This window comes from Neophocaena asiaeorientalis, unplaced genomic scaffold (genome assembly GCF_003031525.2).
Source record: "Neophocaena asiaeorientalis asiaeorientalis breed wild unplaced genomic scaffold, Neophocaena_asiaeorientalis_V1.1 scaffold76, whole genome shotgun sequence".
In the NCBI taxonomy this organism is placed as follows: domain Eukaryota; kingdom Metazoa; phylum Chordata; class Mammalia; order Artiodactyla; family Phocoenidae; genus Neophocaena; species Neophocaena asiaeorientalis.
The window spans coordinates 2,651,828-2,667,078 of record NW_020173668.1 but is presented as its reverse complement, the minus strand read 5'-3'; the positions used below and the strand labels follow the sequence as shown (position 1 = coordinate 2,667,078).

The 15,251-nt window shown below is 55.6% G+C and overlaps 2 protein-coding genes across 4 annotated transcripts; both read right to left on the bottom strand.

Annotated features, from left to right (window-relative positions):
- Positions 1-1,028: 1,028 nt before the first annotated feature.
- On the bottom strand, positions 1,029-10,570 carry CRTC2 (CREB regulated transcription coactivator 2). Of its 2 annotated transcripts, none has more exons than XM_024748128.1 (14): positions 10,375-10,527; positions 7,536-7,637; positions 7,344-7,460; positions 6,721-6,782; positions 6,037-6,105; positions 5,763-5,866; positions 5,633-5,686; positions 5,397-5,461; positions 5,246-5,295; positions 4,871-5,115; positions 4,102-4,508; positions 2,517-2,786; positions 1,812-1,998; positions 1,029-1,680 (listed from the first exon to the last, which is right to left on the bottom strand). In XM_024748128.1, the coding sequence occupies exons 1-14, from the start codon at positions 10,525-10,527 to the stop codon at positions 1,460-1,462; spliced, it is 2,106 nt and encodes a 701-aa protein (XP_024603896.1). In that variant the 3' UTR covers positions 1,029-1,459. The 2 variants fall into 2 exon arrangements, with proteins under 2 accessions (XP_024603896.1, XP_024603897.1); XM_024748129.1 differs by having other exon boundaries at positions 1,033-1,680; positions 5,633-5,662; positions 10,375-10,570.
- Positions 10,571-11,148: 578 nt separating this feature from the next.
- On the bottom strand, positions 11,149-15,250 carry SLC39A1 (solute carrier family 39 member 1). 2 transcript variants are annotated; one of them, XM_024748130.1, is made up of 4 exons: positions 15,170-15,250; positions 14,227-14,445; positions 13,937-14,067; positions 11,149-12,798 (listed from the first exon to the last, which is right to left on the bottom strand). In XM_024748130.1, exons 2-4 carry the CDS (start codon positions 14,411-14,413, stop codon positions 12,142-12,144), a joined length of 975 nt encoding a protein of 324 aa, XP_024603898.1. In that variant the 5' UTR covers positions 14,414-14,445; positions 15,170-15,250; the 3' UTR covers positions 11,149-12,141. The 2 variants fall into 2 exon arrangements, with proteins under 2 accessions (XP_024603898.1, XP_024603899.1); XM_024748131.1 differs by lacking the exon at positions 15,170-15,250 and adding an exon at positions 14,709-15,104.
- Between the last annotated feature and the right edge of the window lies 1 nt (position 15,251).

Genomic DNA, 15,251 nt, shown 5'->3' with positions numbered 1-15,251 from the left:
GCCGCGGCTCCCCCCAACCCCCAACCTCCCGGGCCGGCGGCCGTGACCCTGGCAGCGCCTGCCCAGCGCCCGACCGCCTGTAGCGCGACCCCTGGCGGCTGGGAGGGCCCCTTGCACCCAGGCGGCTTCTCACCAACCAACCATTGCCGCAGGACACTGACCCCTGAAGTCTGGGGCGCGCTCCCGTCCCACCCTCGGTCCTTCTCAGATGTGGCTTTCCTGCCTGGGTGAAGGCCCTGAAAGCCTAGTTTGCGGAGACCCAGGTGGCTGCCCCTACTTCCAGGTTTAGGGCACACCGCATTCCCTTCCAGCCTAAGCCAGAAGCTCTGAGTTCTCTTTTCTGAAAATGACAAGCTTTGGAAAGAGGAAGCAAGGCCAGGACTGTAGGGTGTGGGAGAGCAGAAGAGGTGGGGGTAATGGAGAAGGGGCACTACTCTTCTGTGCTGCATGGGGGGAGAGAATAGAGGGCAGAAGCTCAGATGGTCGGAGGGCTAGCAACCCAAGCCAGAAAGAGGACACCTCTTCAGAACAGGTTAGCACTCAAGCATCTGAATGAATGAGTGGAGAAGAGTGGGGAGGGTGAAGTGAATTCATGCATTGTGAGGGGGCAGGAATGAGACCTAGGAGCATGGGGTCAGAGGCTGGCCAGGTGTCACAGCTAACTTCCAGGTCCTCTGGGCTTAAAGGGCCATAAAGAAGAGGGAGCCAACCTGAGACCTACCTGGCGTCAGTAGTTTTTAAATCCTCTCTCCTTAGGAGCCTTAGCACTGAGGCCAGCTACCCCCAGGAAAACTGGGATCATTCTACCAGAAAAATCCAGAGCCGAGAGCTCAGCCAGCAGTCACCTCTTCATCTCCTGACTCACTGCCAGGCCCTCAGGGTTGAGAAAGAGCAGTAACTTGTCTGGCCAGTTACAGCCCCTGTCCCCTGATGCTGCAGCAAGGCCCTAGACAGATGAGAGGGCCCGTGCCCCAAGAACTCCCTCGATCCTGACCTGCATCCCAAACAGTAGCCAACGACACCAAGGATTTGATATGATTTTTTTATTAACATAATATATTTAATAAAAAATAATATCCACTCTGGCTCTCTCCTCCATTGCAAGGGGAAGAGTGGTGAGGAGGGGCTGGCACTGCCCACCCCTAGGCATCTGGACAAGCCCTGCCTCCAGGGCTCCCCTCTACCCCCTGCTTTCCAACAGGCTCTGACCTCCAGACAGACGGTTCAAAGTTACAAGTGCTTTAGGCCCTCCCTTGAGCTCCCCCAAGCCCCATCCCTTGTGCAGAATTCAGGGGCCACCTGGACAAACCCCTTGCCTTTTCTCATTCTTGGGATCCTCCGTTCATGTTAGAAAGAGGATCTGGGGGCAGAGAGTGAAGTCTCTACTGGCCAGGGGGAAGGGAGGAAAGGGACAGTGATGGGGGACAGGGCCGAGAAGAGGGATGTCGATGAGGTGCCCTCACTGCAGCCGGTCACTGCGGAACGAGTCCTCCACAGCAGGGTCAGGCAGCAGGGCACAGGGGTCGCTCAGCATGTTGAGCCCCTCCAGGCCCAGAGGCTCCATGCGCAGCTCCTCCTCCAGCCCCAGCCCCAGCTCCAGCCCAGCTGCTGACACCTCAAAACCAGGCACTCCAGCCAGGGCCACTGAAATCTCCTTAGAGAAACCGGGGGAAGGGTCTCCTGTGTGGGCAGAAGAGATGAGTGAGGACCCCACGTCTTGCGAACTCTCCCAAGAACCCCTCAGTCTCCTGCTGTGCCACCAAATGTATCACGCCCTGCTTCCATCCCCCATCACCACCCACACCTCTTACCTGTGAGGATGATGTTAGGCCCTGAGCCATGGCGGGAACAGTGGGTTAAGTTCTGGTGGTTGAGGGCATGGGGGTCCTGGGGGCCACTCACTGGCCCCTCACCGCCTAAAAATCCAGGCCCTTCGGAGAAGCCAGGGGGATCCAGCGCCAGGCTGGTTGATGCGTTCTCCATGCTGAACTGCTCCAGCTATGGACACACAGACAGGCTTTGAGAAAGCAGGCTTCAGAACAGGGTGGTCCTGCCTGCCTTTGCCTAGCTCTGCTAACATATCCTCTTTGCCCAGTGATATTCATACACCTCCCCCTACCCCACCCCGCTTCCCACCTCCACCATGGGAACAAAAGCAGAGACAGCGGGAGATGGCCACAAGCACAGCGACAGAAGTGAGCACGGGGCCCAAAGTAGGTGTGGGCACCGTACCTACTGGGACAGAGCATGCGCATGCCAGGAAGACAACGGGTCAAAGCAGTAGTCATCAAAGAGCAAGCTGCACGGAGGTAGCTGGGGGAGAGGGGCAGGAGTCGGGGTCAAATGCAGGAAGAGAGGAGCCCCAAGTTGGCGGTACTGTGTTACCTGGAGGCAGGTAAGAAGGCTCTCCCCCACCTAGATCTCCCAGTTCAAAATGCCCCCTCGATACCACTCAGGCTCTTTTGGCCCACTCCCAGCCCCTCCCCTGCTTCTGAGCTAGGGACCCGGGTACTCACGTTCCCCAGGCTGAAGTCACTCATCGGCCGGTGGTAAGACTGTTGCCCATGCCCACTGGGGCTGGGTGGGTACAGTGTCCCATAGTGCAGCTGCCTGCCTGGGGGCTGCCCACCGGAGGGCTGCACTGAGCAGGCCTGAGAGGGCAGCCCTGGCTGCTGCAGAGGCTTTGGGGTGGGTGGCTGGGTGGGCAGAACCAAACTTGGGGGACTGTACGGGTATGGAGGCAGCCGCTGGTCACTGGGCAGCTTACTGGTGTCCAGGGCGACGCCCTGAAGAAAAGCAAGGAGAAAGGGGGAAGCTTACCCCTCAATGTGCCCCCTGAGAGGAGCTCTTTGTCAGGGCTTCCCACCCTTTTAAGCTGCGGCCATTGTCAACACAAACCCAAAAGCGTTCCATTGGGCATTGCTGGGGTGCAACTACTCTCAAAAATGCATCTCAGGATGAAAGTGACTGAGAGAGGTTAACACAAGGATAATTTTGAATCTACTCCAGGAGTCAACTATTCCTAAACCTTGGTACTTTAACTACTGTTAGTAATCAACTACTTGTGACACACCTCACAAGGGACTGATCACACAACAGTGACCTTGAGAATGGCTGTTCTAAAGGCTTGAAGAGGCCAGAGGGACTGTGAGAGGAAGGAGGGAGAAAGGAGGGAAGCTAGGCTTTTAGTCCAAGTTCCCAGAGAGCCCTTGCTGGCCTGACCTCAGTCTTTCCTACAGAAAAGGGGACCTGCATAAAGATGGAACATAGAACACACATTCCAGGGAAGAACAACAGAGAAAGAAAGGGAAAGTAGGGGAGAGGAGAGGGGAAGAAGAGCATTAGGGTGAAAGAAGAGGAGCAGAGAGAACAGAAAAGGGTAGAAGTATAGGGAGGGAGGGAAGAGCTAAGAATGTTAACACTGAGGAAAAAACCCTAAACCAAGAATTTTTAGTAATGGTCCCAACTCTTCCCTAACATGCTGTGTAAACTTGGACAAGTCACTTCCCTTCTGGGCCCCAGCCTCCTCATCTGTAAGATGAAGGGACTGGGCTCCATCCTCTGACAGTCTCTGACTCTGTGAAATCTATGAAAGAAGGAGAGGAGATGGGAGAGCGGATGGGACAGGATGGACGCAGGAGAAAAAAGACAGACGAGGAAAGAAGGATAGGAACAAAAAAGAGAGAAAAGGGAAAGGACAAGCTATCATTTGTCAAGCATGCACCTGGGCTAGGCATGGTGCTGTGTACTTTCCGTATGTGATTTCCTTTGATTCTTACATTGCTGTCCTGGTTTTACAGATGAGGATGCTGAGGCTCAAAGAAGTTAAATAACTGTCCAAGGAGACTGCTAGTAAGAGGTGGGGCCAGGATTTGAAATCAGAAAACTTAACCCCAGGGTTTGCATTCTTAAGCCAAGAGGAAACAAGGTGGATAAGAGTGGGGCAGGCAGAGGACAGAGGAATGCAAGGGGATGGATGACAGCAGGAGTACAGGAGTTAAGAAGAAGAGGTATTTGAGGAAAGCAGGGTGGGAGGGAGAGAACTTGGCAGGAGAAGGAAGGGAAGGGAGACAGACATGTAGGGAAGGCAGCCACGCATACCTGAGTGATGGAAGACAAGGTGGGTGACATTGTTGGCGAAAACTGTTTGGGCAGTTGCTGTTGGGACCTTCTGGCGTCGGCTGGGCCCGCGGGCAAACTCAGGGGACTGAGGGGCACACGGCGGTGGCGGGGAGAGGCCCCAGGGGTAGAAGCTGGGTAAGGGGGGGCACCCAGCACCGGAGATGAAGCAGAAGAGGAGGAAGAGGAGGAGGAGAGGGCAGGGGCGCTGAGTGAGGGGTGACCCAGGGAGGTGGTGGACAGTGCATGGCGGGCCAAGGAGGAGGCAGGCAGTGAGGGGTGACTGTGGGAGCCCTGGAGCTGGGGCTGAGGACTGCTCAGGGAAGCCTGGAGGTTGGGATTGCTTAGGGAAGACTGCAAGGATGGGTGGCTGAGAGGTGAATGAAGTCCTGTAGGCACAGACAAAAAACCAGAGATGCCAACATTACTGATGGGAACTGGGCCCCTCTCTGCCCAGAATGGGTAGCAGTGGCCAGACTATGGAAGTGGCAACACAATGTCCTCCCTACTCTGTCCCTGACAGTCAGGATGGCATTGCCCGCTTGGGGGTTGCTCTCCATCTTCTTTCTAGGAAAAGCCACAGCTACCAGTTCTCACTGGCAGAAAACTGCTGTGAGGGAATCCTGGGGTACACAGGTGAAGGGCTGGTGTGGGCAGTCACAGGAGAATCCCAAGGTGCTCGAGCCTCCCACCCCTTCGTCCCTCCAGCTAGACAGCACCCCAGGGACACACAGCCAAGATAGCCACTCACCTGGTGCATCATAGCCTGGGCCCAGGCCCAGGCCCCCGCTGATGCCCAGGTGGGTCATGGTGTGGGTCAAATTGGAGGTACTGTTGCCCCCACTCAGGCTGGGGTAGACTGTCTCCTCTGGGTCCAGGGGGGTGGGCAGCGGTGGGGGAAAGTGCAGGTTGGTGAGGTCAGGTAGAGAGCCTCCCGTGTTCATGGCAGGTGGGAGGACAGGCACAGTGGCAGGCTGGTCAGGAGATGGAAAGATGCTGGGGAAGGAGAGGAAAAGATGTAAATGGGGATGGGGGGCAGTGGTCAGGGAAGGGCAGACATCAGCCCTCCACATTTCCCTTTGCTTCCCTCCTCCACCCGCTCAGCTGACCTCAGAGAGATACGTACTTAATTCCAGGGACTTCACAGGACCGAGGTCGGGAGGAAGATGAGGACAGCTGAGGAAAGAAGGAAGAAGGTGGCAAATGAGGACAGAGCTCAGTGGAGGACCCTGAAGACCCGTGCCATGGAAAGAAGAGGGACAGTGGGCCCCGCCTACCTTCTTAGCATCCCATGGTTTCAGCAAATGCTTGTCATCTGGCAAGTTCTCCTCAATAGCAGGGACTTGAAAGAGAAAGACTGGTGATGAGAGGGTTGAAGAAGAAGGCAGGACAGGAAGCAGACGCAAGTGGAAGGGCTCCCACCCCCTGGCCCTGAACAAAGCTCCCAACACCAGCCCAGAGATTCTCTGGCATTCAGTACCCGCACATATCAAATGCGGTGAGGAACACATACCTTTGGAGTCCATTTCGCCATCCAGAAAACCTGCAAAGGATACGGCGGAGCTGGCTGCAGTGCCCACTTGCCTACCTGCTTCAAACAAAAGCTCCACGGCTACTCCCTCCCCTGGGACATGGCCACTTACCTCCACGGCGGCTGGGCAGGACGCTGGGGGGTGCAGGGCCTGGATAAGTGTCCTGAGGGCTGGGGTTCATCACACTTGTGTGAAGGGCAGAGTCAGAGCTTGTCCTGTGGGGGGAAAAGAGATGAGCTGCCACCTGTGACAGTCTTCCTGGTCCTCATGCCCTGCTCAGTAGGGGAAAACACTAGCTGGGCTGGGACAGGGTGGGGTGAGAGAGCAGGGCCCCAGAAACTACAGATAAGAAGAGATGTGGCCTAAAGAAGGCAAGGGCCATCACCTGTTAAGTGCAGATGGTAGTCGAAACAACTGCCCCTTCTCTGCAGAGAAATTGCCCCAGGGCATTGTCCTGGGATGGAAAAACAAAGTGATGAGGAGGAAGGCTAGCAATGGACCAGAGGGCAGGCATGGGGGTTGGAAACTGTGGGGCAGCCAAGAGGGCTGGGCACCCAGGATCATCATGCCTCTTTCTTTCTGGTTCTGCTGATATCTGTGATCCGTGAACCCTCTCCCCAAACAACCTAGGAGATCTGGAAATAACTCCTCTCGGCCAGGACAAGCTGAATAGGAATCTTGGAGCCCGGCAACTGTGCTGGGTGTAAGTCTTAGGGATGAGATGGACAGGGGAAGGGTTCAGAAATCTGAATGCCAGAACCTGGCACCCACTCTTGACAGGAGGCAGCCATTTTCACCTGCCACCCTACCATTCTCCCCTCCCCCCACACACACCCCAGCTGCCATTAGTCCTGCTCTGGCTGGGCTGGGAGGCTTGGCCACACGTGTCAACATGGCCAAGACTGGACTCTGACCCACCTACTCCACCTACCCCCACCCCTCCCAGACCTGCCATTACGGGAGGAGGTACTGCTGAAAGCCTGGCCCAGCAGGCCCAAACCCAACCCCAGCTCCCGCCAGAGACAAGTCAGAGAGTGGGCAGGAGATCCTGCCCGCCCTGGACACTGACCTCCGCCAGCTGGACTCCGGGGGAGGAGATAAGTAGGCAGGACTATAGGGAGAGCTGTCAATGTGAAAAGCACCAGTTAAGGGAAAAAGTGAGGAGGGGGTGGACGGGAGAGAGACCAGATGAGAGAAAAATAACAGAAGGCAGCAGACGAGTTGTTTCAGGAAACAAACACCTTTCTTCTCCTCTACAAGGGGCAACAATAGGGGCAAAGAATGGAAGAGAAAAAGGAGCTGGAAAATATAGGTGAATATCTAGGCAGGGTTTGGGGGAGACAGGTCTGTGGAGGTCTCTGAGACTGAAAGCTATGAACAGAAATGTGAGCAGGAGGGAAGCAAAATCCCTGTAGCATGAGACATATCAGGGAGCCCTGCCTCTAGCAGCCAAGAGCAAGCTGAAGTGAGGACGGTCAGAGATGGAGGACACAGTCTCAGGAGGCGCAGCTCCCTGTCACAGCAGCCAGTGCTGAAACACGCACCAAATGTCACTTTTCAGGGAACCTGGGTAAAGGAGAGCTCCCGCCGGATGGCACTGGACAACACTTCAGGTCCCTTTTCCTACCATGAGTTTCCGAGGAACCCCACCCCACTGCCCTCCAGACTCCGCAGCCCCTCAGTGAAGGATATGTGGCGGGGGTAGCGGCGAAGTGGGGACACCATTCTTCGGGGATCTCGCTGCACCCGTTCCACCAGCCCGTGGTGCCGAGTGCTCCGGGATGAATCCAAAGGGGAGTGGAGGGGGCTCTGCCAAAAGAGACAGGCAAGTCAACAGAGGGAGGTGCGTGAGAGCCTGTGCTCCCCCAGCTGGTGTCCACTCACCTGGAACTCAGCCAGGCCACAGCCAATCTGGTTCACGTTGGGCAGAGAGCCACCATAATGGGAGCTCCTTGTGTATGCCAGTCGCAGTTTTTGGGCCTGTAACTGAGACATGGAGGACAAATGGGAATGTCAGGGAGGGTCCTGAGCACTGTTCCTGTGGCCATCCTTGCCATCCCTGTCTCCAGGACATGCTACTATTGCTGCTGCTTTTAAGAGATCTGCCAGAAGAAAAGCCAGTACTGGGGAGAAGGTCCACTGAGACCTGGTGCAAACAATCTGCCCTAGCTCTTCCTCAGGCTGCCCCCATCAATGCTATCACTAATGCCTGGCATCACCCTGCCAGGTGGAGCCTGATACTCTGCTCAGGGCCTGTCCTAGTCGGCATCAGTCTAAACAGAGTCCCTGACAGGTTGCCAGGAGCCCCTAGGCTAGTCACATGGGTTAACTCCTGGGGAAGGGTGCCTATTAGGCACCTCTGCTTTCCCTTCCAGGTGTGTCCAGGACTAACTGGAAGACAAGGGAAGGGCCACAGGTGGATGCCATAGAGCCATAGCTGCCAGCCCCTTTCCTCCTCACTCTGGAGGGCAGGCACAAGCTCCTGGGCTCTGCCATTTGCCCAGTCTCAGGAAGGCTACACAGAGCCTGTACCTCCCAAACTAGAACAACTAAGGAATGATGGCTCTTCTAACTGGAAAAACAGTGCCAAAACAAAGAAGCATTCTTCTACATAGTCCTAAAGCCCCTGAATTGGTAGGGGAGCCTGGAGAATGGGGGTGAGAAAAGCAGTAGCCCACTCCAGCCTGGTCCAGAGCTGTCTCCTTGGCCTCATCCTCACTTTGAGGAGATACGTCTGGCACCGGAGTAAGACACCACAACCCTCAGCCTGGCATGGTTTTAGTCTGCCTAAAGGTCTCATGTCCCTCTGTGAGAGGTGAGCACCTACTTCTAAGACTCAGCTACTGCCACCCCAGCCAAATAAGGAGACTCAGGGCAGCTTATGAGTGGTTAAGATTCTAAGAGCTTCCAGGGGTCACACCGTTGTGCATAGGCCAACAACAGAATTGACTTTCTGTTCCAAGAGGTCAGTCCAGTGAGTTTAGCGGGCACTATGCTGACCTTTGGGCCACTTCAAGACTGCTACTAATATACATGATAACCCCAGCTTCCAGGAGTATAGGCCCCAAAGGCCACATCTGCCTCAAATGAGACCTCCCAGCTGGCCAGATAACAGGCTGAGCTCCAGGTCTCTAATCCCTAGCTTTAGACTCTTGGGTCCCCAGGCCCTGGACATGTATGCCCACTAGATTTTTTTATGTGCAGAAGAAAAGTTACCCAACAGGGGCAAGGTGAGTGGAGGGGACCTTTTGACAGACCAAGGCACCACCTCTCTATAGAGAAAGGTGCCCTAAGATCCCACCATTCCTCTGTTGTCAGATGGAGGTCAGCCTCTGGCCCACCTTCCTGCCTCTGTCCCCACTTTGATCAAAAGCTTCTAAAGGGGGGACAGTCCACAGTTAGATCATGGTCCTCACGGCAGTTAGAGGGGGTTATGCACACACACACACACACACACACATACACACACACACACGATTTGCTTCCCCACCTAACTTTCTCTGTTCTGACTCCCAAAAACTAGGACACATGGTCTCTAGAGACTCAAAAGAGTAAAAAACACAAAAAAGACTAACAGAGTCAAGGGAGACACACACAAAAATACAACCGGAGTTACAGTCATAGGCAGGTTCAATCAAAGGCAGTCAGACGAGCAGAAAGAACTTTGAAATGTGGTATTTATGTTCGGCCATCCATCACCCCTTAAATTCCTTCTAGCTCCCTGCCATAAGGGATCACTGCAATATCCTCACCTGCTGTTTTGAGAATAATATGTCCCTAAATTAGGACTGCATACCAGCTGGGCAAACTCCCACCCCTCTCTCTCTCTGACATCCAGCCCTGGGAAGCAAGAAACCAAGATCAGGGAGCTTCAGAAGCCACGCCGCCAGGATTCCTTCTTTCTGGAACTTCCCAGGAATGAATATTTCCTACACACAGAAGACCCTCCAAGGCACCCCATAACTGACCCACAAAACAGTCATCTCTCTAGAAAGTTCAGCTAACCATCAGGTTCCACATAACCTATAGCCAACTGGTTACCCCCTTTCAAGATCCAAAGCCTTCTCTCTCCTCCAAGGCGGCCAGGGCAAAATACCACCAGCCTGTGAGCAATGGACCTCACCTTCATTCACGTCAGGAAACCACAAGAAGTATTTGAAAAAGGAAGCAAAAGGACGGGACGCAGGAGGGGACTTCCTGCCCCACTATACCCAGCGCTGCCGTTCAAACCACTCAAGGGGCCCTTTCCCGGAGATACTAACTGCCAAGAGTAGCACAACAGGGCAGAGGGACCAGATGAGAGGAGATCACCAACTGAGAAGAGCCAGACTAGGGCAAGCAGGCCATCCCCCAACCCCATAACCCAACATAGAAGATGCTTCAGCAGAGTCCCTGAGAGAACTCAATCAGAGATGCACAAGGACCACCCACCTCCTACCTCCGCCGGGCTTCGGGGACCATCTCCTCTCTCTGTCCACTCCTGCCTCACTTTCTCAGTTCCCATTCGTTCCCAAACCCTCCAGCCTATCTGGAGTTTCGATCTCCTCCCGCAAAACCCGTCTTCCTGCCCCCCGGCCCTCCACCCGTGCCTCCCAGACGGAGGCGCCCGCTACCCCGGCCGCGTTCCGCCTCTTTCGCTGCGGCTCCCGCCCCCGCCCCGCCTCTCGGCTCCCCGTTCGAGAAGTGCTCTGCTCCGCTCCCGCTTGCCGGCGCGGCCCCTCACCCGGGTGGAGCCGATGTCCATCATCACCTCCTCGAAGGCCGCCGTCTCCTCGGCCTGACGCTGCTTCTGCAGCGCGATCTTCTCACTAAACTTGCGCGGATTGGAAGCTGAGGCCGTGGCCGAGCCGGGCCCGTTCGCCCCCGACGTCGCCATCTTCCTCCCCCGTCCCTCCCCGCCACCCTCCCAATACAAGCCACGGCCTGCGCCGCGGGCCCCAGCCCGGCTCTTCCAGCCGTAGCCGCCGCCGCCGCCGCCGCCTCAGCAAGCACCGCGAACCCGGCCCCAGCCTAGCCCTGACCTGCTGCGCGCGGGGACCGCCGGGAATTATAGTTTGTTTACGTGACTCCTTCGCAGCCGCAGTCACGCAATACGGGAGAGGAAACGGACACCATTTCCCAGCTGCCCTGTTGACTCCGGGAACTGGGGACTTTGCTCCTCCCTCTCGGCTCCTCCCTGCGCGGGGCAAACTGGGAAGAGTAGTTCTGCATTGGTCCCGAGCCTACAAACGCGAAGGGGCGAGGGATTAAAGAGAGGAAAGGAAAAGGGAGGAAAGGGAAGAGGTGGAGACAGGGAAGGGGTGGAGACAGGGAAGGAAGCAGGAAGAGACAAGAGGAAAAATTCGGTCATCTCCAGGGAAGGGAACTAGAGGGGCCTGAATGTAAACAGTGAGATCAGAGATATTCAAACAGCCCTAAACATCTGGGAGTCAGGCCCTCTCAGACTTGCCATGTGCCCACCCCTTTCCCAAGACAAATGAATCAGATACCGTACAGATGTGTAGAAACTTGTTTTATTTGGGTAACATGTCCCAAAACAGGTCAGTTAGTAAAATAGATTCTAGAATATATGGCCCTATGCACAGCCCTCCCGCCCCAAAAAATAACCCTGGGGGCGAGCCTTCCCCTTCCCCCTTGGGATCCTCTGGTATAAAAAAGTTTTGGCATCTCAGTGTTTATCATCTAGGCACGGGGCACCATGTCCTTTTTCAGTATTCCTAGGGTACAGCAGTAGTGGGGGACGGTAGCTCTGCCAACCTGCCCCCCACCCCACCTCAGCAAACATTTCTGTCCCACCCCACAATCTGGGACCAAAACAAAGAGCAAGCAGACCCCTTCCACTGAGGTGCTGGGCAGGGCTCAGTGCCATCACTTGTGCTTTGAGAAAGTGGGAGAGGATTTATTTGGCACTTTAAAAATACAGGAGTGACCAGGGCTGGAGAAGCCAGAGAAGGTACCAAAACTGGCAGGAAGATGCCATTTGGCACTAGTCCCCTGGGAGAAGGGAAGAGGAAGATAGATATGAAAGTAGGAGCTAAGAAAAGTTGGAGGGGTCCACTCCAAGTGACAGAGGGCTGAAATGGGCTAGAACCAACAGGACTGCTGACTCTGGGCCTATGCCCTCTCTATACCTCTATCCCACAGCAGCTGGGTACCCACCTCCGGCCTCCCAACTATCAGCTTGTCCCTATATGTAGTGTCTGATCCCTGATACCAGCACTCAGTGTCTTCCCCAATACTAATGTCCCTTGATCATGTCTCTAGTGACTTGACCATCTTTTGTCCCTTGGGCCTGGGGGCCAGGCTCTTGTCTGCCCACTTCCCTCTCATTGGCCAAATAGTGCCAAAGGCTCCATCCTTACCTCCCAGAGAACTCTTTGGTCCTCAGTACCTCCCTTCCCCACTCCTTCCTATTCCCCACACACTGGGAGAGGGGGAGGAAGGTCAAGGGCACGTGATACCCAACCTCCCGTGCGTATCTTGGAGCCCCCTAGACTTGGATAAAGAGCAGGCCAGTGAGCAGGGCAAAGCCTCCTAGGAGCAGAATGACCTTGAGGATTCTCTGCTCAGAAGTGGCCAGCTCCTGGGGCAGGATTTCCAGGAAGGTGATATAGAGAAAGGTGCCAGCCGCCATGCCCTCCAGCACAGACTGAGCCAGCTGGTGCAGTGGCCCTGCTGACTCTGCCAGAGCTGCACCCAGTCCAATGCCCAGGGGTGTCATGCATGAGAAGAGGATCCCACAGCCAGCCACCACCTGTGCTCGCAGGTGGCTCTGCAGCAGCCGCAGGGATAAGCTGACTGCCAGGATACCCTTGTGGAGCAGCAAAGCCAGGCACAACTCCATGGCCCGAGCCCGGTCTCGCTGCAGCCCCACTGCCAGTCCCTCAAACACTGAATGCAGGGCCAGGGAGAAGACCAGTACACAGGCACGCAGGGCTGAGGGGGCTGCCGGGGCTCCACCTGCCTGTGGGACCTCTGGTCTGTCATTCCAGTGCTGCAGCCCACCATTCGCTGTTCCCAGCAAAGCCCTCATCTCCTCTCGAGGTGGTGGCCCCGACTGTTCCTTGTAAGCCATTGTGATCTGCTCCATCACCAGGACCAGGAAGAAGCCCATGGCCAGGATGAACTCTTGTAGGGGGAACTGGAGCTGTGGGCAAAGGGGACAGTGTGGACTTCAGGAGACAGGCCAAGAATGGGGAGGAAGAGTCAGATGCAGAGTTTAGTGGAGTCCCAGTTACACAGACCTGGGTTCCCACACACAGAGCCACTCTCAGTTACACAAAAATATAGTCACTTGGTGCCACAGACACCGCACAGATTATGGTGTCACTCCCAGTGTTACATGTAGATCATGGTTTCTCAACTTTAGTACTATTAACATTTTGGATTGGATAATTCTTTGATGTAGAGGGCTGTCCTGTGCACTGTAGGATGTTTAGCAGCATCCCTAGCCTATACCCATTAGATGCCAGTTAGCAAGCCCTCCCTCCCTGAGTTGGGACAACCAAAAAGTCTCCAGACATTATCGAATGTTTTCTAGGGAGGTGGGGGGTGAGGGTGGGAGGATGACAGGGGTGGGCAAAACCACCCCCAGCTGAAAGTCACTGAGGTAGATGGACACAAAGTGTCACATGTAGGCCACACATTGGCCCACTTTCCCAAATGCTCACACACAGAGCCACATACTGTCATGGGGCAATCAGGCTTACACACAGTCACACAGAGACACAAGTCACTCAGTCACAGACAAACAGTTACATTCAGTGTTACTTCCTCACTTCCTCCAACTGTCTCAGTTTTTCCAATACGACTGTCCTATGCCTTGGACTTAATCTTCCCCACATTCCTACTTCCTTGAGTTATGTAGCCTTTTAGTCAGCAACACCGGGTCCCTGGAAATTGCCTCCTACCTGTCCCAGGCCTGTAGGGACCTCTATCTCCAGCCCTTCAGGAAAGGGTGAAGGGTGAAGATGATTCTTGGAGGGCTATTAATTTCCTGGAGGCTGAAACTAGAGAAACCTTACAGATAGGTCACACACCTGGTAATAGGGTTCCTCACACTGTCACAAAGGGCACGTAGGGGTCACGTAGGGACTGAGGAGGTGAGAACCTATAGAAAGAGTCATGCTCTATGACTAAAAATCACAGCTCATGGGGTCACAAGCCAAGAGCCTTCCATACAGTCGTGGAGTGACACATGGACAGATCCATACAAACCACCGCCCCTAGAGGTATGTGATTGAACACCACATACACAGGGTCACATGCAGATGACCGGGGCTCACCGTCACATGAAGGGCCGCCAGGGCCTCATCTATGGCAGCCAGGTAGTCAGGCAGCAGGTCCAGGAGACATGTGGCCAGAAAGACACCACCGGCAAAGCAGCTTACAAGACTCAGGGCTTTTTGGCGGGAGGCTGGGCAGGAGTGGAGCATAGAAGGGAATGAGCAAATGAGCCCCACTACCCAACCTAAGCAATAGTCACTCTTGCCGTCCCCTCTTAGGTCACCTTCCTTAGCCTCAGAGCCTTCCCTCCTCCAAGCGTCCATGGCAGCAGGGAAAAGGAGAGGCTTACCTGAGGCTTCAGGGCTGGCGCCGGGCCGGCGCAGCACGCAGATGGGCACTAGACTGCAGATGAGAGTGAGCACCAGCAACAGCACCAGGGCCCCCAACTTCACCTCCAGTCCCTTGGGCACTGGGGGCGCCGAGGCTGCTGCCTCGGGGCGCCACACCAGGAGCTCTGGCTCTCCCCAGGGCCCCATGGTGGCTGTGGTAGCTCCAATGACTCTCAGACCTAGGAAGACAGGGTGAGTGGGGGAGTGGTCACAAGGGAAATATGGGGCCAAGGAAAGGGGAAGCCTGGTCAGCAGAACGCAGCTCCCTCACCCCAGCCACTCTGACCTTCCCTATCCCAGTGTGACTCATCCACTCCTGTACTGGGAATATCCCTCTTTCCCCTCAGACTTTATCCCTTTCAAGTGACTTTTTCAAGTGACTCATTCAGGGACCTGGCAAGGGGGAAACTGAGGCATGAGGACTGTGCGGATATCTCATTACCCTTTCACGCGGAGCTCCCAGAAAACTAGAGAGCTGGGGTCCTCTAAGCAAAGGAGAGGTCAAGCTTCCTTTCCAGGAAGGAATGGATGAAGCGAAGAGGGTTCAGGGAGAGATGTCATGGGTAGCTTCGTGGACCACCTGAACAGGGAGAGCTGGGGTGCTCTCCCGCTCCCATTTCCCCAGCGCCATCCCCCCGAGAGCAGAGAGCGACCGTTTCAGGCCACAGGCTGGGATGTCGGGCCAAACGACCAAAGAGGGGCCCTAGGCGTCTGGGGTCCCGGGACGGGCTGACCCAACAACTGAGGGCGGTGTCTGGAAGTCCGGGCTCCGGGAGGCGGGGTCTGAGGCCGCCAGCGTGCCGGGAAGCTGAAGAAGAACGTGAGAGCCCGGACTCCGGCTCGTAGGCCCCGAGAAGCCTGGGCGGCCGACCCAGATCCCGCTCTCTGGGATCCCGCACTCACCTCTCGAGGGTCTCACTACAAGGCACCCGCTCTGTTCCGGCCTCCAGTCGGGAATTCCCGCCCCCTACCCATCGTTTACCCC